Here is a 26,334-nt window from a genome sequence, read left to right as displayed (position 1 = left end):
TGCAGGAGATAGCTCCGCCCCTTTTCCGCTGACTATTCTCCCGCTTTTTCCTATATTCTGGCAGGGGTATTTTCCACATATATAGCCTCTGGGGCTATATATTGTGGTATTTTTGCCAGCCAAGGTGTTATTATTGCTTCTCAGGGCGCCCCCCCCCAGCGCCCTGCACCCTCAGTGACCGGAGTGTGAAGTGTGTGTGAGGAGCAATGGCGCACAGCTGCAGTGCTGTGCGCTACCTTGGTGAAGACTGATGTCTTCTGCCGCCGATTTTCCGGACCTCTTCTTGCTTCTGGCTCTGTAAGGGGGACGGCGGCGCGGCTCCGGGACCGAACACCAAGGCTGGGCCTGCGGTCGATCCCTCTGGAGCTAATGGTGTCCAGTAGCCTAAGAAGCCCAAGCTGGCTGCAAGCAGGCAGGTTCGCTTCTTCTCCCCTTAGTCCCTCGCTGCAGTGAGCCTGTTGCCAGCAGGTCTCACTGAAAATAAAAAACCTAATTTCTATACTTTCTTTCTAAAGGCTCAGGAAAGCCCCTAGTGTGCATCCAACCTCGGCCGGGCACAAAATCTAACTGAGGCTTGGAGGAGGGTCATAGTGGGAGGAGCCAGTGCACACCAGGTAGTCATAAATCTTTCTAGAGTGCCCAGCCTCCTTCGGAGCCCGCTATTCCCCATGGTCCTTACGGAGTTCCCAGCATCCACTAGGACGTCAGAGAAATGGCAGTTAGTACCTGACTGGTTAGTATTTGATCTCTCAAACGTTTGATGCATCTCCTCCTAATTTCTAATGTGTTTTGTACACTTGCAAGCTGCAATTCCGATTCTATTATTATGCTTTACGAAGAATACATTTCAAAGTCTTTAAAAAAAACAAACGTTCATTTAAAAAGCATTTTTTATCCTGAGTTGGCAATAACAGAATAAGTACAACCAGCGCCACAATACTTATTACATAGGCTTCCCCATACATAATCATTGCGAAACTATGACTGGCAAATCTTAACTGTATCGGTCAAAGGGAGAAAAAAAGCCTATCACCGACAGGGCTTTTGGCCTTTTAATAAAACATCCTCTTTAATTGCTTACATATTCTCTAGAATGAGAAAGAGGAGAGAAACAAATAAATACACAAAATATTATAGTGATTGAGAAAAGCAATGTTTGGCGGGATACAACGCCAGCTTTTTTTTTTTTTAAAGGGGCAATAGTTTACAAGGCTAAACCATGCATTGTAAGCGATTGCCCCATCAAAAAAAAAAAAAACGCCTGCGTTCGGCCGGTATACCGCACGGCCGCTAAACTCGGACTTCATTACATCCCGCCGTTTGTACGCAAATGTTCTGTGCAGTAATAATTTCATATCCAAACAATTTTAATTACTGAAGGGTAAATACCAAATATTATATACTATATATTTGACAGTGTTCCAAATTACACAGAGAGAAAGAAAAAGAGGGGTATTAAGTTATATTAAGGGAATAAAATCGATAAAAAAAAAAAAAAAAAAAGTGAAAACAAGAATAAAATGACACTTGTTTAAATTTTATTTTTATTTTCTCAATATAAAAATACTTATTTACAGGAAATAAATATATTTTAAAAACACAAATAAATTACACAGTGAGCTAACGAAGTGAGATGGGATGCGGGATAGAGAGCGTGAGAACAGAGTAACTTATTTACAGAGTCGAATGGAAAAAGAAAAGATATTTTTAGCGTGCAGAACCCAAGGTTTTGTTTGTAAAAACAGTGAAAAGGATATGTATATACACAAGACATGGCTCTCGTCCCTCCCTTCGGCCACTCGCAGACACACAAAACAAGAACAAGGCATTTGGCAGAGGGAATAAGCCACACAACTTCTGGCCTTCCTGAAATGTTATCGAGGAGTGACTGCAGTATTGAAAAGAGTGTGTGTAAGAGGGTTAAAGGAATGGCTGAACAATCTGCTGTATGTGTGACTGGAATGAAACTTACGGATTCACCAAGAAAAAACTAAAATTGTTGTTTTATAGGATTGTCCCAGCTTTCAGAACAACTATGGAATAAACTATTGCAAATAGCAATAAAGAAAGAAAAAAAAAAAAGTATATAAATATTAATACATCCTCACATTCATTTTCATATGTCCAAAAACAAGTCATTTACACGAACACTCAGCAACCAGGCTGGGCTGCATCAAAATTACGTGATAGCGGTCATTTCGGATTTGAAGGCAGGAGGAGGGAAGGTCTTGCTGGGTTCGGAAGGGAATCGGATACAATGTAATTGCATACAACAAGAACTGGATAGGTGTACTTCCTTTCTTTAGCTTTGCCACAAACATGGAACGTCTTTCTCTCCATACAGACTTTGGGCAACCTCTACAGAAGTTGTAGACATACAATAAATAAATAGTGGCACAGCATGCTGGGTCCTGTAGTTCCACAACAGCTGGTAGGGCCACAGGTTTCCTGCCTCTATTCTAATACACAGATCATTTTGAAAAAATTGGTCATGCCACAAAAAGAGGTGATGCGGAGTTGGTCTCTCAGGTCATTGTAAACGTTTAGCATACAGATGCTTTATAAACTATAACAGTGACAATATTTTCTCTTTCATTGCTCAACACCGTAAAACCAGCTGTAAAGCAAGACTGGCAACCAATTGGTTAATAATGGATCCCTGCACCAGCTTCGGCAGGTAGAGTAAACAGGCTGCAGAGCCTTATTGCTGCTATGGCGGAGAAGTCCAGGAAAAGGAAGCTGGGCTGGTCCTCCCATTGCCTCTGCGGTTACCCATCAGAGCGCCACTTCTTACAGGAAAGATTTCCCCATACTGAACCCTTACCGAAGTCTCAGAAATGGGACATAGACTTAATGTGAGCTGGCACGTAGGGACAAAGGGGGAGCCACGTAAGTATTCTCCTCACTTTCACTGTGTCTGTAAGTGGAGACCATGGGGGAGAGAAAATAAATTTTGGCTGCATCCCTCCCCCAAACCTCCATTCCCTGAGGTAGTTCAGAATAATAGGAAAACAAATAAAATAAAAACCAGTGCAAACTGTGCATTGTGATAAGAGGGTGTGTCAGACAGAGGATTCCTCTGGATTGGAGTCCGGCAGAGCCTGCCTCTGCTTCAACTTCCACCTCAATTCCTCATTGAGTTCTCCAAGCGGTGGGCGCTCTTCAGCCACTACCCCACCCAGTGTAAGCCGTATATAGCCATTGCTGTTGGAGCCTCGGACACCTGACAGCAGCATGTGATTAGGGGAGTGAAGCGGCGGGGAAGGCAGTGGCTGACCAGGAATCCCATTGCCCGATGGAGAGGAGGAACCAGTGCTGTTCTGGCACAGTGCATGACCGGGGACAATTTTTAGTGAGCCATCGGAATAGTAAAAAGAGGAGGGGTCCCACAGTTTCTCATCCGAATCTGCACTCGGCAGGCACTTTGCCAGTTTGGGTTGTGACGGCAACTGGATGGGATACACAAGCGTATTTTCCAATGACTTAGAACCTTTGTCCATCTCATCCTGTAACTTCCTCCGCAGATAGACAACAGCCAGAAATAGGACTAAGCAAACCGCTCCAAGACCTATTACCATCATCCAAACCAAACCCAAACCATCCATGGGAGCACGAGATTCTAAAGTGAGGGATGCGGAAGCCACCACGCTGAGCTGGTAATGCTCGGAGGCCAAGCGGGCCCCCTGTTCAACTGAATAGCAACAATACATGCCGGAATGGTGAGCACCGACTCCAAGGATGACCAGAGCCTGCAGGGTAATGTCATAAAGCACAGAGTCGTTTTCATCCTGCGTCAACTCACGACCATTCAAAGTCCATATGGGTTGTGCCAGATTGGAGGTCAGCTCACAAGGAAGAACAACATTTGTGCCAATGGCCACCGTGAGGTTCCTCGATGATGGCTTCACTGAAAGATAGAACGGAAGGATTTAAAAGTCATTCCACATTTCTGCCCCAAACAGCAAGATTTTATCTATAGTAATAGTTTTTCAGGGCCATTTAACCAAGAAAATCTTTGCCAATTCACTTACCAACTTTCATGTTCTGAAAGTTGCACATTGAGTGGTCGGTGCCCTGCAAGTCCTGAAGCAACACATACCTATGGCGAACATGGGTAAATATTAGCACATGGTCCAAACATGCTCCAGTCGGCAATCAATGTGACATAAAGCAGCTAATCTGCACTGCATTCACCAACATAAAAAAGACTGCAAGTTTCCATTCTCTTTGGTTCAAGACTTAAGCATTCCTACTACTACTACTCACCCAGAGGGCTCGCCAGAATGCACACAGCGACTGATGTTGCGATTCCAGGCACAGAAAGGGTCACGGGCGAGCACACAGTCTGCACAGGAGCGATATTTACTGCAGTCTGCCATGGCAAGCTGTACCAGCCCAGATTGAGAACCAGCAAAGAGCACAGACTGCATGAGAGAGAGAAGAAGTCAGACAAAGCAGGAGCACAAAACCACACTAGAAGTGGTCAAGGAAAACACACGGGTGATGGAGGCATGAGCTCAGCAAATGGTCTCACCGTTTGGGTAGAGAGGACTAGGCTGTGCACGGGATATGGTTTGTCAAACATTTGAAGTTCCTCAATCATATGTACAGTGGATCCATAACGAACGGCTTTGTTCAGCCAACCATTCCCTAAAATAATACAAAAAAAAAAAAACACAATGGAAAAGGGACTTCAGCCACATACAAAGAAGTCAAAGCATCTCTCAATCGAAAGGCATGTAAAGTAGGTCAGGAGGACATCGATTGCCCCTGCCAGTGAGTGAAGAGCACTAGTAAAGGCTGACCTGTTCCAATGAATAGGACATCATACAGCTCCCCATTTAGCCCTTGGGTCCTGTGCACTGCAAGTGTTGTGAAGTTGACTCCCTTCCTGACCAGCAAAGGACGCCCATGTACAGGCTGCACCAACTCATCCATAAGTGGGTGCTTCTTGGCAAAGTTGAGAGTATTATCAGGAAGGTCCATTGAGCTTTGCATTCCATGACGCTTGTGGAAATCTGTGATGCACTGGAAGAGAAGAGATTTCATTCAGAGAATATCAAATCCGAAAGTAAGCGGGCAAATATCTTATTATATAATGGTAGATGCTATGTTATTAGTATGTTTATCAACTTCTCAGTCAACACACCAGACTTTTACAGTGAATCTCGAAAACCCCCTATCCAATTAGCTGAGAAAACATTTCTCACAATAATTTTACCGTGAATTTCACTTCACCTACTCTGAGCAGGTTAAAACTTCGGGAAAATCCCTATTTTAAGGTAAAAAAAAATGTGGAATTTTTGGTTCAGAACCCCTGGTACACCTCTCCCCTTATGACTAATTAGGCACTTACAAGTTTTTAATAATTTTTTATTGACCAATAATGACATATCAGATTTGGGGTGAAAAAGTGCAAAGTGATGGAATTTGGGGTTCAAGTTACAGGATAGGTATACTGGGGGCCTTTATGAGTGGAACAAGATTTTTAGTCTTGTAAATGGGAGCAGTCAGTCTGTTTACACTTTTTTTTTTTTTTAAAGTCCCATAAAATGATCCAAGTATATACTTATACCCATGTTATGTACCCCGAATTCAATGTGAGCACTTATTTCGATGAAAAAAAACCATTGCTTTTATAATATTTTTCCATTAAAAAAAAAAAAAGCATTTAAACAGCCAATTGACCCAATTTAAGTACCCCAAATATACTTAATATGACCTATAGTACACTTCTATACGGTTGTCCTATGTTAGTTTAGAGTTTTTGAAGTTCAGGACAATTTCCCCATTTTCACCCTGATTTTACACTTTTTTTTTCACCCAAATCCCGTTTTCACACGTTTGGAATAGGATAGGGTGAAAAACAGGAGCTTGCATACCTGCAAAAAGCTGTTTTAGAAAGACGCAAAATAAATGGCATGATTTTGCGGCTAATTGGATAACACCCATAGTTGTTCTGACACAGTTTCAGTATATGAACCAGTGTGTGCCCATGTCTGTAGTTTCATTGTGAAGAGAACATTGTCAGAGAACTGCAATCTATATATGTCCTAGAAGACCTCTTATTTCACCCCACTTACTGATCCAGGTCGAGGGCTTGGCACGGAGTCAGAATAACGGCCCCACTTCTGGGCTTGCTCGCGGTATTCCTTATAGGGCCCATCAAAAACCTTCTGGATGTCTTGGATTGAGTACTGGCAGACTGCTGAGACAGCCACATCACCCCTAAAATAGAGGGAGACTGTAAGCAAGGACACACCACTACACTACTATTACTCCAACTGGAATAATTAGGATTTTTATAGGTCTTAACAGAATCATTAACTGTACATCCAACATGTTTATAAAAACAAACAAAAAAAAAACTGTAATATAAAACTTATTATCATTTTGTTACTTAATGTATTTGGTGCCTGGCCAGGTTGAAGCCTGTGGGCCATAAGGGGGCAGCATAGAGCAATCTAGCCTATACTTCAGGAAATAAAATCTGAATGTGAATTTGGTCCCATGGAATAGATATTGCAGATTTCAGGATAGCAGCATGACTGGTGCTTCACAGCATAATATCCAGGCATTTCCAAAGGGTAACGTAACTAAAAATGATTGTTTCCTGGCAGTCACACTCCAGATGCACAAAGATTAACGGACTTTGTGGAATATGTTGAACTGAATGTCCCAATTTTCCATTGTTTTAAATAGATGCCTATATGGCAAATCATTAATAACAAAGACGGTTCTTGCAAATTAATCGGTATTTCTTCAATGCTTTAGAGATAGTGGACACGGCTCACTAGGCCTTCTGTTTTAGCATATATAAGTCCCCGGTGACTGGGAGATCCTTATATAGTGGCCAATAATACAGGCTCACCATCGCGCTTGGAAGACAGCGTAGAACTCTGTAGATCTCCAGTGGTCGGTTCGCAGTGTGTAAACAGACTGCAACAGGTTAAAATTAAGCTGTATCTCCGGAATGGAGCACACTAGCCGGGCCTTCAGGAAACTGGTCCATTTTCTCTGTAGAGTCCGAGCCCCTCCTAAATCCCCCTGCAAGACAATCATTACCCTGTGTTAAAGCCAGCGGTTTAAAAAAAAAAACAACAATAAACAAACAATATATTAATACAAAATATAATATATAGTACAGACATGTATTAATGGGAAGCAACGTTGTAGAGGATTTTCAATGATATTAAATTAAGAAATAATAATCATAATAAAATGAAAATAAAACAATGGGTGCATATATGAGCTTAAAATGTTCCAAAATTAAAAAACAAAAACACATAACAGTGCCTACATCTCTAATAAAAAGAAAAATATTTTAAATTGTTCTAAGGATTACTGTTGCAGCCAAAATGTGTACATATATAGAAATTCCCATCCCTCCCCAAATTGTAACTGGGCGGGAGATGTACTAAGCAGTGAAAAAGAGTGCAGAAGTGAGCCAATGGAGAAGTTGCCCATGGCAACCAATCTGCACTGAAGCACCATTTATAATTTGCATACTATACAATTATACAGAGCAGCTGATTGGTTGCCATGGGCAACATTTCCAAAGGCTCACTTCTCCACTCTTTTCACTGCTTAGTACATCTACCCTTTAATTTCCTCAAGTATCAGTAAGTGGAGGAAGATTTGGTGCTGATGGGAGCTTTCTATAAGCTGAGGTATCAGCCAGACTACTGTGAACCTTTATAGTCTACTCCAAAGACCTAAAAATAGCAGTACACTCATACAAGTACATCAATAGTTTTCCCTGGACTTAGCTCATTAGAGGCTGGGGGTCACATATATTAGTGAAGGTTTTTTTAAGCGCCGAGAAAAAACCTTGGAGTTCGGCCAGCACGCCCCTCCGGCGATCTCAGACCATATTACATACGCCCCCATATATGTAACTGCTCCATTCCCAAAGTGCCACAACATCTACACTGCATGCATAGTCTGAACCAGTCATACATAAATATGCTGAATCTCGCATATAAAGGTGGCAGATAGACTTAGAAGTAACAACGCAGTGTTCCATTATCACCATCGCCTCCTACAGTTTACTGTACAGAATCTGGATGCAATGCTCTTAAAGCTGCCAACTACTGGTCATAGTCAGAGGTCACTAACCTTACAGACTCGGGACACCCGTGACACCACCTGCTCACTGGAGCAGTCATATTCTAGGGCCCGCTCGGTGAAGAAGAAATAAATCTTGTCGTCGTCCCCAAATTCATTATCCAAACTCTCGGGTATATGAGCTGAGCTGACAAAGTTCGCCTCTAGAACGGAGAAACAGAAGTAGTGAGATAGCGCTGTGCAGGTATTACTGGGGGAATACAAAACCAGAGGACGGGAGCAGGGGAGAGCAGAGAAACCGCGAGTGAAGGAACAAAAGGAAAAGTTATGGAGTGTGGTTAAAATAAATGATGAAATGAGCACGTGAGGGGACAATGGCCAAGGTGTAGATGGAGGGCAATGAGGTCTAGATTGCGGCTCCTCACCATTCAGCCATGTTGCCAGATATTCCGTCTTTATACTGCTTTGCTGCCCCACACTGCGCTGGATCACTGGCTCCGTTCCCAGAAAGTTGAATAATGTAGCGGAGTACAAAACTCCATCTGTAAACAAAGAGTTGTTAAAGTTATGAGTCCAAAGCTAATTTATCACTAAAGAAAGGTTAATAGAAATGCCACAAAAAATAATAATAAATAAAACAATTTGCTTTTACAGATAACCACCATACAGCAAAACAGACATTCCTCCCATCTGGACAAGTCAGACGGTAAGAGCTACCTACTCACCTACAACAAGCCCGGTGTGGCCGGATGATGGATCATATGGACACTTTCCCCTCCCATCTTCCAAGTTTACACTATCCAGAGTGTATGACGACAGCTCCTGTGCGGGAGGAGTAAAGCAGAGATGGTCACCGGGGGAACAAAGCCTATTTATGCACTAGACAGAATATAGCTCCGCCAGTGACCGTCATAAAGGAATACTACGGCATGGCCATATTGGCTGGAAGACGCGTCCATTTGTGGAGCTGGATACAATCGCACAACTTGCAAAAAAGAAAGAAGGAGTTTGCAAGCCTGTTAGCCTTCACAGCGGAATACATACGTTCTACCGATTGCCGGGATCCCAGCCACTAGTATGCACTGGCCACGGTGTGTGGACACCCATAGAGGGAGAAAAGCCTGTGGCGCCGGTATTCCGGCGTCGGCATTTCACTGCCTGTCTGGATTCTGGCGATGGCATTGTGATGGCCGGGATCCCGACAGGCGGTCTCAGCTAGTATACCTTTAGTAGGAGGGTAGGGGCGGTGGAAAGGAGAGAGACCATTGACTGTTAAATAAGTATACATGACTGGTTAACTGTAGCTACATCAAACTGTATGCAGCCCCTTGGTCCCACTCACTTCAGGGGTCCACGCTGCCACTCACTGGCATTCAACGGCTTATACTGTAAAACATGCGTTTTAATGTTTGTAGCGCTGAACACAAATCAGCTGCAATTACACAGCTGGATATTCGCTGTATGCAGACTTGTACACCTCTATGTAACCGCAACCCCCATCCCATGCGCTTCACTTTCTGGCTGTCATCACTATCAGTGCACATTTGACCAGCCCTGTCCTGGGTGAAAGAAATGCATCTTAAAACAGACCACTGCACATGCACAACTCCGCATAACCTGCAATATTGTGTACATGCCCTCGCTAAGCCCCACTGCCACACTGTTACGCCTATACAACCGCAGGTATTGCCCATACATACATACTCTCAGCTACACTGCAAGATCCAGCCACATAACTGGCTTCCATGCCTCTCTTCCTCAGCCCCACAAAGTGGATGTTGCCCTCATGGCTGCCTGACGCGCAGGACAGCTTCACCCCACTAATGGATTTAGATTTTATCCTGCTGCAAAAGTTCTGGAGTAAACTCGGGACTCACTATATAAGTGCACTTGGGCTGGAAGGCGTACGTCCCGCAGCTAAGGAGGTGGGTTTCATTATATTCTTGAAGGATGCGGATATAATTGAAACATTCCGTCTGCAATTAAGAATGACAAAGTAACGTTAGAAGAATCAGGGTCTCCGGTAACAATACTTTGTCTAGAGCAGGAGTTACAATGTGGGGGTCACCTCCCATCTTATGCCCTGTTACCTGATTGCTCTTTCCTTTATAGAAGCATTCCGCCTTCCTGTCTCTTGGGGCCTCCCATAAAATCTAGCAGAGACAGAAGCCAGGAATGATACATTGTTTTATGCCACATGGGATCATGAGGAAGGATACATTTGCCTAAGAATAGCTGAATATTGTATTTGCTTACCGGCGGCCGTAGCTCCCTGCCTATGTTATTCATGTCCAGAGTAAATATGAGCTCTCGTGCACCCACATAGAGTGCCCCCCGTTTTTCATCCAATGTTAGAGTCAGGTAGTGGGAGATGCCACTGTGCCAGGACTGGCGGATCTCAGACACACCTAAAGCATATGCGGGAGGGGTAGAATTAGAGCAGCAGAGACATACAGACACATTCAGTATCCTTGCTAAATATCGCTCCCACCCATGTCTTCTGCAGGTCACGTGACTTGTCACACGGGGGTAAATGTATAATTACAGCATGACATCACCTCCCAGTGGACCATGAAGCACAAACAGGTGACATCAGCCACAAAGCAGAGTGTTCCAATGTAACTGCTAATCTGTCTGCACTCTTCAGGAACGTTTGGCAGAGGTTGCGATTGTAGCGCGCAGCCTCACCTGAATAGCGCACTGTTTTCCGGGGCACCTGATTCCATCCTTGTACTTCTATGCTCAAGAATAGGGCCACAATACACAACCACCGTGGAATCATCACCTTGCCTGGTCCTCTGTTCCTGGGTGCGGGAGTCTGCAAAATAAAAAATGGGAGACATTAATGGCTAAAAACACACGTGTACACACACACACACACACACACACACACACACACACACACACACACACACCACAGGGCTGGACAAATCTCAGGCGCCAAGACTCCCTCCAAACAGAAAATGTTCTGTTGGACCAATTTTCTGATAGGATTTTCCCTTTAGATATTAATGGCTGCTCCAATTCCACGGCTCCTTACTACGGTGAGCATGGCTCCAACATTAGCCCAAATGGCTTCCTATCCATTTTGTACATAAAGGGATAAATGTGATAGCCTACACACTGTCGGAGGTGTGGGACTTTGTGCGAGTCTGTCCGTATTTTTAAAGCGTCAATCATTTACAAGGCAAAACCAACTCCGGCAGCTAGCCCACAATCTATAATGCATCAGAGCAGATAGCTGGATGAGTAGATGGGGTCCAGATTAGGCACACACACAAATCAGAGAGAGGGCGACATCATGAGAGGCCTGACAGTGTCTAATCATTGTCCAGCTACAGGTCTGAAATCCTAATCGATTGTGATCAGTTTATAATCAGGTAGATGCCCTGAGCACACAAAGAGCCAATGGACACATAGTGAGGGTGGGGGGGAGGGGTTTGGTATAATTTACAGCCGCTCAGGATGCCGTATGTCATTATGCCGACATGGGCATCCCAATCGGTGGAATGCTGGCGGGGGAGGGGGCGATCTCAACTAAGCTCCATGCGGGCTCGGTGGCGAGATTCTCCCTGTATGGGTGTCATCGACACCCATAAAGGGGGAATCACCTACCTCGCCGGTATACCGGCAGCGGTATGGTGCCCCCGTCGGGATCTCAGCGTCTGTATTGTGACTGCCGGGATCTCGACTGTCTGTATGCTAACCGCATACCCTGAGGGGAGCAGACCTGCAATCTTATTAACAGACCGATTCCATTAAATATAGGTGCAACGTAATATTAGAGCCAATCCCTTTATTAAATAGCTCGAGTGCTGGATGCTCATGTGAGCATAAGTATTACGGAAGTCACTGTAGACCTGCTGGGGAGAGGTTTATACACACCCCAACGTGGCCGGACACTGACCTGGGTGGGAGTGATTAGAAGAACACAACCTTGGCTTGGACTTGGAAAGTGAATTAGTCATTGGCAAAAAGCCGAATACACTTTTAGAAAGAAAAAAAAGTGCATGTGCATCTCTTTTTAAAACACACTTCTGTATACATAAACACGTAAATTCAGGTCACTGCCACAGTTTATTCCAGGGCGCAGAACGGAAAAGGAGGTGGACGTTTGAGATAAATGGAACAGTTTGCCGTGTTCTCTTTCCATACTAGATGACACAATACGATTTTCACCATCACACACAGACACACACACGTCAGCTCTGTAACTACAGCGTAAGCCATCTCCGACAGCTGCACGACACGGTGACTCCACTTGATAACCGTGTTAAATTATAATTTGAATCAAGAGATTAACCATTGCTTGTTACACTGAACGGTTTCAAAGTCACTGGTCTGTCTCGCCACAGATGCAGGGAAGAGTTAATAGAATGACTCAATAAATGGTACAAAAATCAAGGAAAATAAAAATCACTTTGTTGTGCCAAATGTGTGGAGGAGGAAAGAGCAGCAGAAAGGGATGAGGGTGGGAGTTAAAACAGGATATATTTCCTGGGATCTAGCGAGCAGGCTGTGGAAAGACACTTCCTCCTGTTATAAAGATACCCCTCCCCCTTCCTCAATATGATTCAACTATACAGAGGAAGGGGGGTAACAAAGTAAGGGAAGCTGCCTGTCAGTGTGAGTCAGAGGTGACCCAACTGTGGCTCTCTTAAAGCCAGTGGCTTGCAGGAAATTCTGGGCCTTCTAGTTCCACAAGGGCTGCAAAGCCACTCTTTGCTGTGAGGATGCATGTCCACAAAATAGGACCTTGCAATGTGTACCTGAGTAGACAGAGCTGTATAATATAGATGGGGAAAATGGAAGAGTGAATCTGAATGTTACATTAGGATAGGTCCCTCACACACCTCTGCATGAAATATAACTACACAGAACGCTTCATAATACCACATATTCATAACACAATGTGTGTGTCTAACTAAAGCAAGCTAAAATAATAATTGTCAGTGTAATGGGGGATCTTGGGAAATTTTCGATTGGGCATCATTGCAGAGGTGAGCCTTGGACAAGCTCAGTCAGTCAGCTCCCATCTTCATTACAAGAAAAGCTAATATATTTTTTTTATGGCTTGTTTTAGTAGAAATGATAAACATTACTCATAAAGTGAGTACAATATTCCTTTATATATCTACGGCTGTAATTATTTCTGTACAAGTAATCCACTCGTATAAAATATTCATACACTGAGCTGGGTTACACACCGAGCCAACATCAAGCCTGCTCAGCAAAACGCACACAATATGGTCCGAGCGGTGTCACAGTCTGCACTGGTACTGTTCCTGGGTAATAAAGGGCAAACAATGACCGCTCATAAACCCCATATGACATTCAGCGCTAGATCACAATATTTTATTAGAGGTTCCCTAGTTGTTTTGCTCATATTAACTCAGAGCCCAGCCCTGATCTTGTCCCAGGCATGGGATCCGCTTGTTGGCCGACAGAAATCAGGTACATGGCATGCAAGGAAGAGAGTCTGCGGTGACATCACAACAGCACCGTCGGCCAACAGGAAATCCCGTCATCTTTCACTTTTTGCAAGACAATACTGACTGCAAGGTGAAGGGGATGGCATCCGCGCTGCTGCTTATGCCGTCTGCCCCTAATGCTCAATTAGCAGGAGCTTAGGTAGTTTCTGAAAACAATGAAGAAGTGCTTTAAAAAGGTGGGAACAGCCAAAAGCATTCTTTTAAAGCTCACACACAAATATAGAGAAGAAGGTACATACAATATGAACATGCCACAAATAGCAGCGGAAATGGCTTGTCGTGATCATCCAAGGACTACAAGCTCCATAATCTGTCAGTGCTGTGCTTAACTCTAACCTGTACAAAACACTCCAAAGGCACCGTTTAGGGGTGCAGCACTAGAAGACTTTCACCCTGTGTCAATTTAAATCTACAATAAACAGAGCGAGCGAGGGGGGAGATTTGCAAAGTGTCTTACAGGGAAAGCGAGAGATCTGTGTTGGAAGACTATTAACACAACTATCACCACCCATGATAATTGTTCCAAAACCCCTAGTACACAATATCTCCCATAATGCCACTAGAACATAAACTCCTCAGGTGAGGGGTCCGATTAGAATTGCAGTATGAGATGATGTATCCCATTACGTCACTGGTCTGTAAGTGCCTCGACTGAGATTCCTAGTATACCTGGTGTATGAGGTGAAGTCTCCCATCGTACCGCTGGTGTGCAAGCTCCTAGGGTGAGGGGTCCTAGTATACCTGCAGTATGAGGTGAAGTCTCCCGTTGTACCGCTGGTGTGTAAGCTCCTAGGGTGAGGGGTCCTAGTATACCTGCAGTATGAGGTAATGTATCCTATCGTACCGCTGGTGTGTAAGCTCCTAGGGTGAGGAGTCCAAGTATACCTGCAGTATGCGGTAATGTATCCTATCATACCACTGGTGTGTAAGCTCCTAGGGTGAGGGCTCCTAGTATACCTGCAGTATGAGGTGAAGTCTCCCATCGTACCACTGGTGTGTAAGCTCCTACGGTGCGGGTCCTAGTATACCTGCAGTATGAAGTAATGTATCCCATCCTACCGCTGGTGTGTAAACTCCTAGGGTGAGGGCTCCTAGTATACCTGCAGTATGAGATGATGTCTCCCATCGTATCGCTGGTGTGTAAGCTCCTAGGGTGAGGGGTCCTAGTATACCTGCAGTATGAGGTGATGTATACTATCGTACCGCTGGTGTGTAAGCTCCTAGGGTGAGTGGTCCTAGTATATCTGCAGTATGAGGTGAAGTCTCCTATCGTATCGCTGGTGTGTAAGTTCCTAGGGTGAGGGGTTCTAGTATACCTGCAGTATGAGGTAATGTATCCCATCCTACCGCTGGTGTGTAAGCTCCTAGGGTGAGGGCTCCTAGTATGCCTGCAGTATGAGGTGAAGTCTCCCATCATACGACTGGTGTGTAAGCTCCTAGGGTGAGTGGTCCTAGTATATCTGCAGTATGAGGTGAAGTCTCCCATCGTACCACTGGTGTGTAAACTCCTAGGGTGAGGGCTCCTAGTATACCTGCAGTATGAGATGATGTATACTATCGTACCGCTGGTGTGTAAGCTCCTAGGGTGAGGGGTCCTAGTATACCTGCAGTATGAGGCGATGTCTCCCATCGTATCGCTGGTGTGTAAGCTCCTAGGGTGAGGGCTCCTAGTATACCTGCAGTATGAGGTGAAGTCTCCCATCATACGACTGGTGTGTAAGCTCCTAGGGTGAGGGGGTCCTAGTATACCTGCAGTATGAGGTGAAGTCTCCCATCGTATCGCTGGTGTGTAAGCTCCTAGGGTGAGGGCTCCTTGTATATCTGCAGTATGAGGTGATGTATCCCATCCTACCGCTGGTGTGTAAGTTCCTCAGTTGTGCGGTATCCCTTCATAGCTGCAGTAAGAGGTGAGGTCTCCCATTGCACCGCTGTTCTGTAAGCTCCTAGTTATACAGAACTACATGTAGTGTACAGGCTCAGATTACGGACCCCCCTGTCAGTATACATCGGAGATTCCACTGTTCCGTTTTTTTAATGATCACAAAAATTGAAGGGACAATAAAAATAAATCCCAGTGTCCGGGACGACCAGTGCTATTGCCGGTTTTTGATTGTACATTCAAAGACTACTACTGCTGTACCAAGAATCATCAGTGACTCTCCCACTTGTGGGCGACAGACAGGAAATTGGGGGGCGGGGACGCAAAAATCTATTTTTAATAGTCTCTTTTGGATCTTAATAGGTTTTTTCTTTACTACATAGGTGCCATTAATGACCAATTAGATGAAACCAATTATGGAGAATGATCACATCTATGCACCACATTAGGCCCTTTCAATGGACCACAATAATAACCTCTGGCCACAAACATCATCTTCCCTTGTTTCATAACAATTGCATCTCCATTTGCTCACATTAAAACTCAATTCAGGCGCACACACACTACATCAAGACAAACCATGAGCACTCACTTCATACACACACAACATTCCTTTCTCTAACAGACCGGACAGATCTTCTCAGTGCATGTGTTACTTGGGGGCACAGGGCCTGATTCAGGCTTGTAAGAAGAGCAAAAAAAACAAGCAACTGGGCAAAGCCATGCTGCACTGCAGGTGGGGCAGATGTAACATGTGCAGAGAGATTTAAGTTGGGTACACACTTGAGGATAATTGGGACAATTTATTGTTTTGAGCAGAATTGGAATTACAAATCATCCTGTGTGTACACACTATTGCGTGCTCCCGTGCGTCATTTATCATATCCTCAGATCTGAAGATATCACGAACGATTTTGTTCAAATTGTTAAATGTATACGAACTACTGGACATACATACATATACATTATATACAGACGTTGGAAGCATTGCACAGTGTGTATGCACTATATACACTGCTCAAAAAAATAAAGGGAACACTAAAATAACACATCCTAGATCTGAATGAATGAAATATTCTTATTAAATACTTTGTTCTTTACATAGTTGAATGTGCTGACAACAAAATCACACAAAAATTATCAATGGAAATCAAATTTATTAACCCATGGAGGTCTGGATTTGGAGTCACTCTCAAAATTAAAGTGGAAAAACACACTACAGGCTGATCCAACTTTGATGTAATGTCCTTAAAACAAGTCAAAATGAGGCTCAGTAGTGTGTGTGGCCTCCACGTGTCTGTATGACCTCCCTACAACCCACACAAGTGGCTCAGGTAGTGCAGCTCATCCAGGATGGCACATCAATGCGAGCTGTGGCAAAAAGGTTTGCTGTGTCTGTCAGCGTAGTGTCCAGAGCATGGAGGCGCTACCAGGAGACAGGCCAGTACATCAGGAGACGTGGAGGAGTCCGTAGGAGGGCAACAACCCAGCAGCAGGACCGCTACCTCCGCCTTTGTGCAAGGAGGAACAGGAGGAGCACTGCCAGAGCCCTGCAAAATGACCTCCAGCAAGCCACAAATGTGCATGTGTCTACTCAAACGATCAGAAACAGACTCCATGAGGGTGGTATGAGGGCCCGACGTCCACAGGTGGGGGTTGTGCTTACAGCCCAACACCGTGCAGGACGGTTTGGTATTTGCCAGAGAACACCAAGATTGGCAAATTCGCCACTGGCGCCCTTTGCTTTTCACAGATGAAAGCAGGTTCTCACTGAGCACATGTGACAGACGTGACAGAGTCTGGAGACGCCAAGGAGAATGTTCTGCTGCCTGCAACATCCTCCAGCATGACCGGTTTGGCAGTGGGTCAGTAATGGTGTGGGGTGGCATTTCTTTGGGGGGCCGCACAGCCCTCCATGTGCTCGCCAGAGGTAGCCTGACTGCCATTAGGTACAGAGATGAGATCCTCAGACCCCTTGTGAGACCATATGCTGGTGCGGTTGGCTCTGGGTTCCTCCTAATGCAAGACAATGCTAGACCTCATGTGGCTGGAGTGTGTCAGCAGTTCCTGCAAGATGAAGGCATTGATGCTATGGACTGGCCCACCCGTTCCCCAGACCTGAATCCAATTGAGCACATCTGGGACATCATATCTCGCTCTATCCACCAACGCCACGTTGCACCACAGACTGTCCAGGAGTTGCCGGATGCTTAGTCCAGGTCTGGGAGGAGATCCCTCAGGTGACCATCTGCCACCTCATCAGGAGCATACCCAGGTGTTGTAGGGAGGTCATACAGGCCACGTGGAGGCCACACACACTACTGAGCCTCATTTTGACTTGTTTTAAGGACATTACATCAAAGTTGGATCAGCCTGTAGTGTGTTTTTCCACTTTAATTTTGAGGGGGACTCCAAATCCAGACCTCCATGGGTTAATAAATTTGATTTCCATTGATAATTTTTGTGTGATTTTGTTGTCAGCACATTCAACTATGTAAAGAACAAAGTATTTAATAAGAATATTTCATTCATTCAGATCTAGGATGTGTTATTTTAGTGTTCCCTTTATTTTTTTGAGCAGTGTAGTTTGATATGGGGATGATGGGAAAACGGATAACCATTGCTTCGTTTGCACATCGTCTAGTGTGTACCCAGCTTTAGATTTGGGTGACGTGTGTCCAAACTGAAATCCAAATTGCAGTGTAAAAGTAAAGCTGTCTAATAGTTGTGGGCTACATGCAAAAGCAGCCAGTTATTTACCCTGCACAGAAAATATATAAATGTATTTGCTCCCCTTGCAATGGCAACATGGTTTGTTCCAGAAAAAGTTACTTACAAACCTGAATCAGACCCATAGTACAATCTTTCTGAATGAAGCATAAGCACATTTCATTATATGACTGATCGTCATTGACACACACCCATTGTTAAACAATTAGAAATGATCAGACTGTAATGTCTCCAGCTATGAGGATAGGGGATAGTCTTACATTGCCATATTAAAGCACAGATTCTTTACAGAAATGTTTTGCTAGCATATGTGGCAGTAAGCATCTTAAGAATACCCCATTTCCACCTAAAACCCAGGTCCGGCCTGAGTAATTGAACGGTATACGTTTAAGTCGACGGCAGTCGGGATCCCAATGCCAGCAGCCAGAATACCCGGTAAATCATACCAAACCCAAGTGAACACATGTTGAATCCCCGCTCACACCGAAGGCTGGGCCCAGGTTAGATACGGTTATTCCCTCTGTCAGCGCTTGGAGCGAACATCATCTCCAAGTGCCGGTAAACCAGCTCTTCATGGGACTTTATTGGGACCCGGGTCATTCGTTTACACTGCACCCTTACCCAGGTCCTACGCTGGTAGCTACATGGGTCAGATTCCTGGGTAACTGGCCCGGGTTACATTTGAGGAACCCTTTTCCACTGAGCTGCAACCCAGCAATAACCCGGAATATTGTGGCAGTGGAAAAGGGGTAAATATATATTGGAATTTACAAAGAGCAAATCAGCAAAAACTAAAATTCTATTGGCGGGATGTAATGCTGCCAGAGTTCGGTAGCAGTGTGGGATACCGGCTGAACTGTAATGTTTTTTTTTTAAAGGGGCAATCATTTACAAGGCACGGCTCTTTTTTTCTTTTTCAATTGAATAGGAAAAGCCCCTCTCCGCTGAATTTCTCTAAAATCCGCACACAATTGAATATGCCTGTAAATGGGAAATATGGCTGCATTGTCACACAGGAAACCGTGTTTCCCATTCAATGTAATGGTCTTAACTACAGGAATGCGCAAAAAGAAAGTTCATCCCCTGAACCACAACAATAAGCTGGGTGCACAATTGTCCAATCCTCCAGGGATCCAGACTTCAGGCCACACAGATCTCTGATCTGCTGAAAGGATGGCTTCATCATACATACTCTTCCAATCTTTGGCAGACTGACTGTGACTCATATACATGAATCATTAAAAAGAGTTGGACAAACCAGTCGCAGAAGCGTACACTTCTATACTGGTCTGGTGATTGGGTCTCCCGATTCTTCAGAAGGTTTAAAAAGCCTTTGAAAAGACCAGACAATGAGGATTGGATGAAACCAGAGGTCGCTTGAGCATACACATTCTACCAATGTCTGACCAACTGGCAAGTTTAGAGGTTGAACAAGTGTGTACCCACTTTAGGCGTAGGGATACTGAAGTCCCTCCTAACTACAACTCTCGTTTTACATTGTATTATCCCTTTAGGATAAAGTTGTTGAACTTGTTTGTAAACATTTTATTCCACAATTGATAAAGACTAAAACAAAAATTGTCAAAATAAGTAAATAAAATAAATAAGCATAAAGTAATCTGACTGGAAAGGTAATGTATTCACACATTCTGGTATCCCACAGGTGCACTGACAAGCCAGAAAAACTATAAACAAAGAATGGGGACTGGATGACTGGTGCAGCACAGTAACGCACAATTTAGTTTTATTTAAAAGTCACAAAATAGTAATCCTGGCAGAACACATTGTATAGGTCATAATTAAATAGACAGTACTGTTATATAAGCTATAGCTCTGTTCTAACTTTTCCATGGGTCATGTTCCATTCATATACAGTAAACAGCAGCATTTAAAATTCAACAATAATCTTCTGTTACAAGAATGGAAAGTCCTTTGGGCAAGGGCTTCTTCATCAAACCCAGCCACCTCTCATCCTACCCGTTCCACGCTCACTGTCTAGCCCATCTGTGTCACCCCTGTCTGTCTGCCCCTCCCCTTTAAAATGTAAGCTCTCACAAGAAAACGCCCTCTCCCCTTGTGTGCTTTTGTCTTCTCTTACTTAGATCATCATCTACCCCATCTACTCTTAAGGTGGGTACACACGTGACGATTGAACATCGTCCGCAACGGGACCCGACGGCAGGGCCGGCATTGGCAAGTGCATGCACATTTGCCAATGCTGGCAGCCATGAACAACGGCAGGGGAGGGGAAGGAGCAGGGGCCATGCTGCCCATCGCTAGCGACAGCCTCAGATCTTCTTGCTTGTGCAAAAGATCTGAGGCTGTCGCTAACGACACACGGGTGCGTGCATCGGCATTGTTCTCGTGCATACACATGGAACGATGTAAACGGTTGGTCGTTCCGTTCGATCAGGAACGCCCACATTGTTTGTTATATCGTTCCGTGTGTATGCACCTTTTACAACGCATTAAGGGGTATATTTACTAAGGTGCAAGTTTTTTGGAAGTAGAGATGTTGCGTAAAGCAACCAATCAGATTCTAGCTATAATCTTCTAGAATCAGCGAGATAAATGTTAAGTGTAATCCGATTGATTGCTATGGGCAACAGCTCCACTTCTAAAAACACTCACACCTTAGTAAATATACCCCTAAGAGAGGAGGGGGCCCGTGTGAAGGTTCCTTGTGGGCCCCGTCCTCTGTCAGCAGCTGCAGTGCTAGAGTCTACTGCGCATGAGCAGGTCTCTGGGAAAATGGTGCATGCACCTTATGTCCAGGGTCATATTTACTGCACATGTGCATCACCAGAAAAATGTCTACCGCACCATTTTCCTGGTGATTTAGGTCACCAGCGCCGGCCACATCAGGACTCAAGAGGGGTTAGTATACTTACATGGGTGCAGGATGTATGGTGTGGCCACCCCGCTGGACCCAGGGGACCATGTGCACTGCATACCCTGCACCCATTATATATATGCCAATGCTACATTGGGGTATCTGCGATGCATTATGCAATGGCACCTACTCTTCGTTTTCTGCCACCCCGATGCTTATTTCAGTGTAATGATCACCGATGCAGAAATGTTTAAATACCATGAACATAAAATAATAATAATAATCTTACCCTTTCCTTATTCCCAGTACTCACTGACTGGTCAGTTATAAAATGTGGCAAATAACAAAATGCATTAATAGCGATGGAATACTACCCCATCACTCAGAGTGCGAATCTTCCCCTATTGTCTCTTTATGCACAAACCTCTCACCCCACATACAAATAGAACTTGCTGAGTAATTCAAGGCAGCAGCAGCTCTGCAGGAACCAAGGTGGTGAGATTTTAGTGCCAGGAAGACACACAGAAAACCCCCTTAATAAAGAGAACATCACACAGCAGCAAGGAATCTAACACAAGACCTGCAAGACTGACGTCATCCCTGTGGATGAGACAAGGCGCACATCCTGAATCCGAGACCATCACAGCACACGATGTGCGTTACTGTACTGGAGAAAAGCCTTCACAATCCCTCCTCTCCATCATATATAATCCCCAGACTGTACCCTAGGTGTACTCCCATTGCAGCAGTGCGTTAGTCACTCAGATTTCCACAGAATATAAACAGAATACATGCAGCATACGTCACACCTATAACAGGTCACCTCAGTCAGCATCATTATATATTAATCCAGCATAAAAATACACTTACACAGAGAGCCAGAACCATCCCAGTTGTATTGTCTGGAAAGACTGCACCACCTAAATACAGTGTCTATATAAATTGGGGTCTTTGTGACAAGGCCTGAGAAATCTAAAACAAACATTTCCCATCCGCATAACATGATGTTCAGTGTCATCTACAGTATACAGAAGGCTCAGTGACATATTAAGAGAGGCAGGCGCTTTCTACGGCCTAGTCTGTCCTCAGGGTTATCAGTCTCGCAGCATAGATCCAGACACAGAAATGCAGATTAGTGACCACACTGCATCTTGATACAACAGTCTGTCACTGGCCGTGCTTGTCCCTGACTATCAGGATTTGGGGATGGAAGGAGCTTCAAGGTTTTTCCCACCGCAGTATAAAACCACTGTAATAAAATGTCAAGTGTATTATACAATCTCTCAGGTACAGAGGTTTATTTGTGTCCTGTATAGCAAACATTTCTCATAAGCAACAGCTGTTTCTCCAGTCACCTCCATCTTGAATCTCATCTGCCTGACCCAACCTTCCATAATTATATTTTTCCCCAGATCTTACTGGATAAGGCAAAAATCATCTGTTTTGAATCAGCGGGTTTACCTATGGTGGATTGCATGGCAATTCTGCAAAACCCAGTTAACTACTTGATCTGCTCTTTAAAAACAAAAACAAAACAAAAAAAACTATAAACTTATCCCCCCCACAAAGTTTGCAATAAAAAAGGATAACGGTGAGTGATATCAGCTAACTGCCATTTACTAATGACCACAAGTGTGTGTGTGGGGAGGGCTTCTTAATAAAATAATATAGGCATTATCTGTATAAATAAACTAAATGATCTCTCTGCTTAAAAGCAAAGGTCGGTCATGTCCAGATTACTAAATTAAGTACTAAGTCCAGAATGTCCTTCTATATTAAAGAGTATTTTGTCCACATGGGTGACATGAATTTTCAGTATTCCAGGCCAGCCATTTCCCAGCGCACAGCTCACTTCCTGGTACACTTATTAATGCAAACCACATATACACATTTGCTTACACAATATAGGCAGGATAAGATCATACTTCCTGCAGTTCAGTCAATCAATAAGGGAGTGTTGCCTTTATTGATCCTGAAGAAAAAAAAAAAAATCCATTCATGCTACCTAGGTGAATTGATACTAGTGAGCAGTCACTGTGGGCTCTTGGGATTGAACTGTATTGGCAATGCTGTATTTCAACCATCACGTGGCAATAAGAACCATCTAAAAAGCCTTTAGAAGAAAACACTCCATTCAGTTATTACTATTACAATACTCCAATTTTCTTCATCACATGAAGAATACAGATAATTCTTAGGGGTCGATTCAATTACATGCGAGGGGGACAAGTTGCAGCTGCAAATCCACATGTGGCATATAGCCGCTCATACTCATGCCTAATTGAAGTTACCTCTTATGTATTTAAAAACGTATGGTCTACAAACAAAGTATATACATTTCTATACTACAGAAAACCAGCCCTGCCATACTACTGACTAATAATATACCTCCTCACGTGTGTGTGTGTGTGTGTGTGTGTGTGTGTGTGTGTGTGTGTGTGTGTGTGTATATATATATATATATATTATATATATATATATATATATATATATATATATATATTTCAAGGTCTGGCACTCACATGAACCATAGATAAACTGCAGCCGATGCCCTCACAAATAAAGTCACAGATACCCAAAGGTGAGGCACTCGGCATAATGACCACAAGAAACAAGGATCAGCAACATTTCAGTGTAATAACACTGCCTGATGATAGTTATTACACTGAAACGTTGCTGAGCCTTGTTTCCGAGTGCCGCACCTTTGGGGGTATGTGTGTAATATTATATATATATATATATATATATATATATATATATATATATATATATATATATATATATATATATATATATATATTTTATTTTTTTCTTTTTGTATGCACACACACTCTATGAACTGAGGGTGAATGATGTGGAATAACTTCACCTGCTGGCTCCAGGTCTGCCCATCTTTGTTATACTAATTGCATGAATGAGGTAATGGTGAAGGGATAGAAGTAATGTCTACAAGATCTCATTGGACCAATGTTACTGACCAGTAACAGATGCCAGAGGGGAAGGCTGTGCAGTGTAATCTGATGATAATTCACCATCCCATCTGGAAAATGAGTTACATGATCTGTCAGTGACATCAGATGGCTGCTGCTGGCTGTGAGGCCTGAGGCCTGGGACCTGGGCAGGGAGAGTCCGCAGCATCCACACCAAGCACCCCTAGCTGCCCGGTCTTCCCTGCCACGAATATGACTGGGTTGTATACTTGCTGCGCCAGCTCATTCCTGCTTTGTGATCATATGCGTGTGTTATATAGACTGTAGCACTTGTTTAGCCGGCCTGCTGTTACGTTACACAAAGGTGTCTGTTCCATTGTATTTAACTTACTACTGAATTTAAGAGTAGCATGTGGCCCTGCCTTCTGAAGGTTCTGGGGGCATCCTATGTGTATCAGGTTACCAATCAGTGCCCTAGAACCTGGCTGATAATTCAGAATCCCAATGATCTCCATCATAACAAGGCGCCACCCTGCATGTGTACGGATATTAGGAGCAGATTGCCAGCAGGTCAGGTTGCAGCTTGTTTGGAAGGTTTAATAAACAGCCTAAAGGCGAATATAGTCTCTCCTCAGTAACCACAGGGTAAATGCTGCGTTAGCAATGCGCAGTGTCTAACCTAAACCAAATAATCCAGAGTAGAGGATCAGCCTTGCAGTGGCACCCCCCTAATATACACACACACACACGTGCAAACCAGTCCCCTCCACACACACTAAGCTCCCCTCCCCCTTACACTATATACAAACCTCTCCTCTTTATACTGTCCAGACTTCTGCTAGTCAGCAAGAAATCCCTGCCCCCAGAACTGCACACAGCAGAGCCACAACCTCTTGTGCAAAACCATAAGAGAGCACAGTGCAGAACCACAACCTAGCTAGAGAGTGCACAGTGCAGAACCACAACCTAGCTAGAGAGTGCACAGTGCAGAACCACAACCTAGCTAGAGAGTGCACAGTGCAGAACCACAACCTAGCTAGAGAGTGCACAGTGCAGAACCACAACCTAGCTAGAGAGTGCACAGTGCAGAACCACAACCTAGCTAGAGAGTGCACAGTGCAGAACCACAACCTAGCTAGAGAGTGCACAGTGCAGAACCACAACCTAGCTAGAGAGTGCACTGTGCAGAACCACAACCTAGCTAGAGAGTGCACAGTGCAGAACCACAACCTAGATATAGAGTGCAGTGCGCAGAACCACAACATAGAGTGCAGTATGCAAGTTGCAACACACATCCGGGATAATGTTAGGCTCACCTGCTCCCAGGGATCACAGTGAGATAACGCTGCTTCAAACCACTTATCCCCAAGTGAAATCCCAGCTCAGTGATATCCGGCAGACTGCACTCCTTGTGCTGGATCTCGTCCACTGGCCACACAATCTGCAGAGTCCCGGAGGCAGTAAGGTCCACACCAGGTCCAGTGGCGATGCACAGTCAACACTACAACAGTCACAACGATAAGCACCAGGTCCAGTGACACTGCCCAGCCAACACTACTATATAGTCACACAGCGCAATTGCACCAGGTCCAGTGGCGATGCACAGCCAGCACTACCACAGTCACGCGCACCAGTGCCTGGGACCATGCGCCGGTGCAGTCACTCTATGCCCGGGTCACGCTCTGCTGCATCCCGCTGGAAGCGCGTCCTGTCCCGGTCCCCTTGCACTGGATACACTGGAAGCACTGCCGCCGCTGCTCCTCCTCTACTCTCTTCTCATCTTTCCATCGCCTTATTCCCAGCCCAGTCCTCCTGACGTCAGTGTGGGGGATGGAGCATCCTAGGGGCAGAGTTCCCGTCTATAGTGCATTATAAATGCTTCTATTGTCCCGTGTAAAGTGAATTTTAAGGTCTGTGCGCCTCTGGAGATCCCCAGCGTCTCAGTAATAGGACAGTAACTGCACTGCTTTGTCCTGCTTCATATAACTTCTATGGAAAGTCCCGGTTTTTAATGATCTGATTTTCAAATAAATTGCCCCTTACCTTCCATAGGTCTCAGCTATCCATCTTTTCCTTACTCCCTTCCAGAGAGAGATCTGTATGGATGAACAGCCAGATAGCTGTAAGAAAGTATTGTTTATAATATGGATCATGGGGTTTTGTATAGTAAAACATATTTTTAATGAATGGATAGCTTCTCATGGGTGAATGGATAGCTTCTCATGGGGTCAGTCCTATTCCCTGCGAAGAGTGCAAAGTGCCATTGGAGCGATGTGTAAATGCCGGCAACTGCACCCAATCTCGCACCCCTCGCAGCCCCTTTTAGAGCCGCACTCGGAGAATTTTGCTCGCAGCTCTACAGGACTGCAAAGAAGAATCCACGAGACAGATTTTCAAACCCAT

At 44.4% G+C, this 26,334-nt stretch overlaps 1 protein-coding gene across 1 annotated transcript; it reads right to left on the bottom strand.

The window, feature by feature from the left end:
- Positions 1–1,526: 1,526 nt before the first annotated feature.
- On the bottom strand, positions 1,527–25,778 carry SEMA4C (semaphorin 4C). The gene is made up of 15 exons (XM_063931999.1): positions 25,248–25,778; positions 10,756–10,885; positions 10,324–10,475; positions 10,158–10,220; positions 9,945–10,043; positions 8,793–8,889; positions 8,493–8,609; positions 8,119–8,270; positions 6,872–7,047; positions 6,084–6,228; positions 4,806–5,028; positions 4,535–4,650; positions 4,267–4,424; positions 4,032–4,099; positions 1,527–3,907 (listed from the first exon to the last, which is right to left on the bottom strand). Exons 2-15 carry the CDS (start codon positions 10,847–10,849, stop codon positions 3,063–3,065), a joined length of 2,505 nt encoding a protein of 834 aa, XP_063788069.1. The 5' UTR covers positions 10,850–10,885; positions 25,248–25,778; the 3' UTR covers positions 1,527–3,062.
- Positions 25,779–26,334: the final 556 nt, after the last annotated feature.

This window comes from Pseudophryne corroboree, chromosome 6 (assembly GCF_028390025.1).
Source record: "Pseudophryne corroboree isolate aPseCor3 chromosome 6, aPseCor3.hap2, whole genome shotgun sequence".
Taxonomy (NCBI): domain Eukaryota; kingdom Metazoa; phylum Chordata; class Amphibia; order Anura; family Myobatrachidae; genus Pseudophryne; species Pseudophryne corroboree.
The sequence above is the reverse complement of the archived record's forward strand: the minus strand, read 5'-3'. Positions and strand labels throughout refer to the sequence as shown.

Excerpts from the sequence above, each read along its gene's own strand:
- SEMA4C (XM_063931999.1), bottom strand. The coding sequence starts at position 10,849 with ATGATTCCACGGTGGTTGTGTATTGTGGCCCTATTCTTGAGCATAGAA. Across the intron at positions 8,271-8,492 it reads TCTGGCAACATGGCTGAATG|AGGCGAACTTTGTCAGCTCA; the intron begins GTGAGGAGCCGC and ends TCTCCGTTCTAG. Across the intron at positions 7,048-8,118 it reads GGGTGTCCCGAGTCTGTAAG|GGGGATTTAGGAGGGGCTCG; the intron begins GTTAGTGACCTC and ends ATTGTCTTGCAG.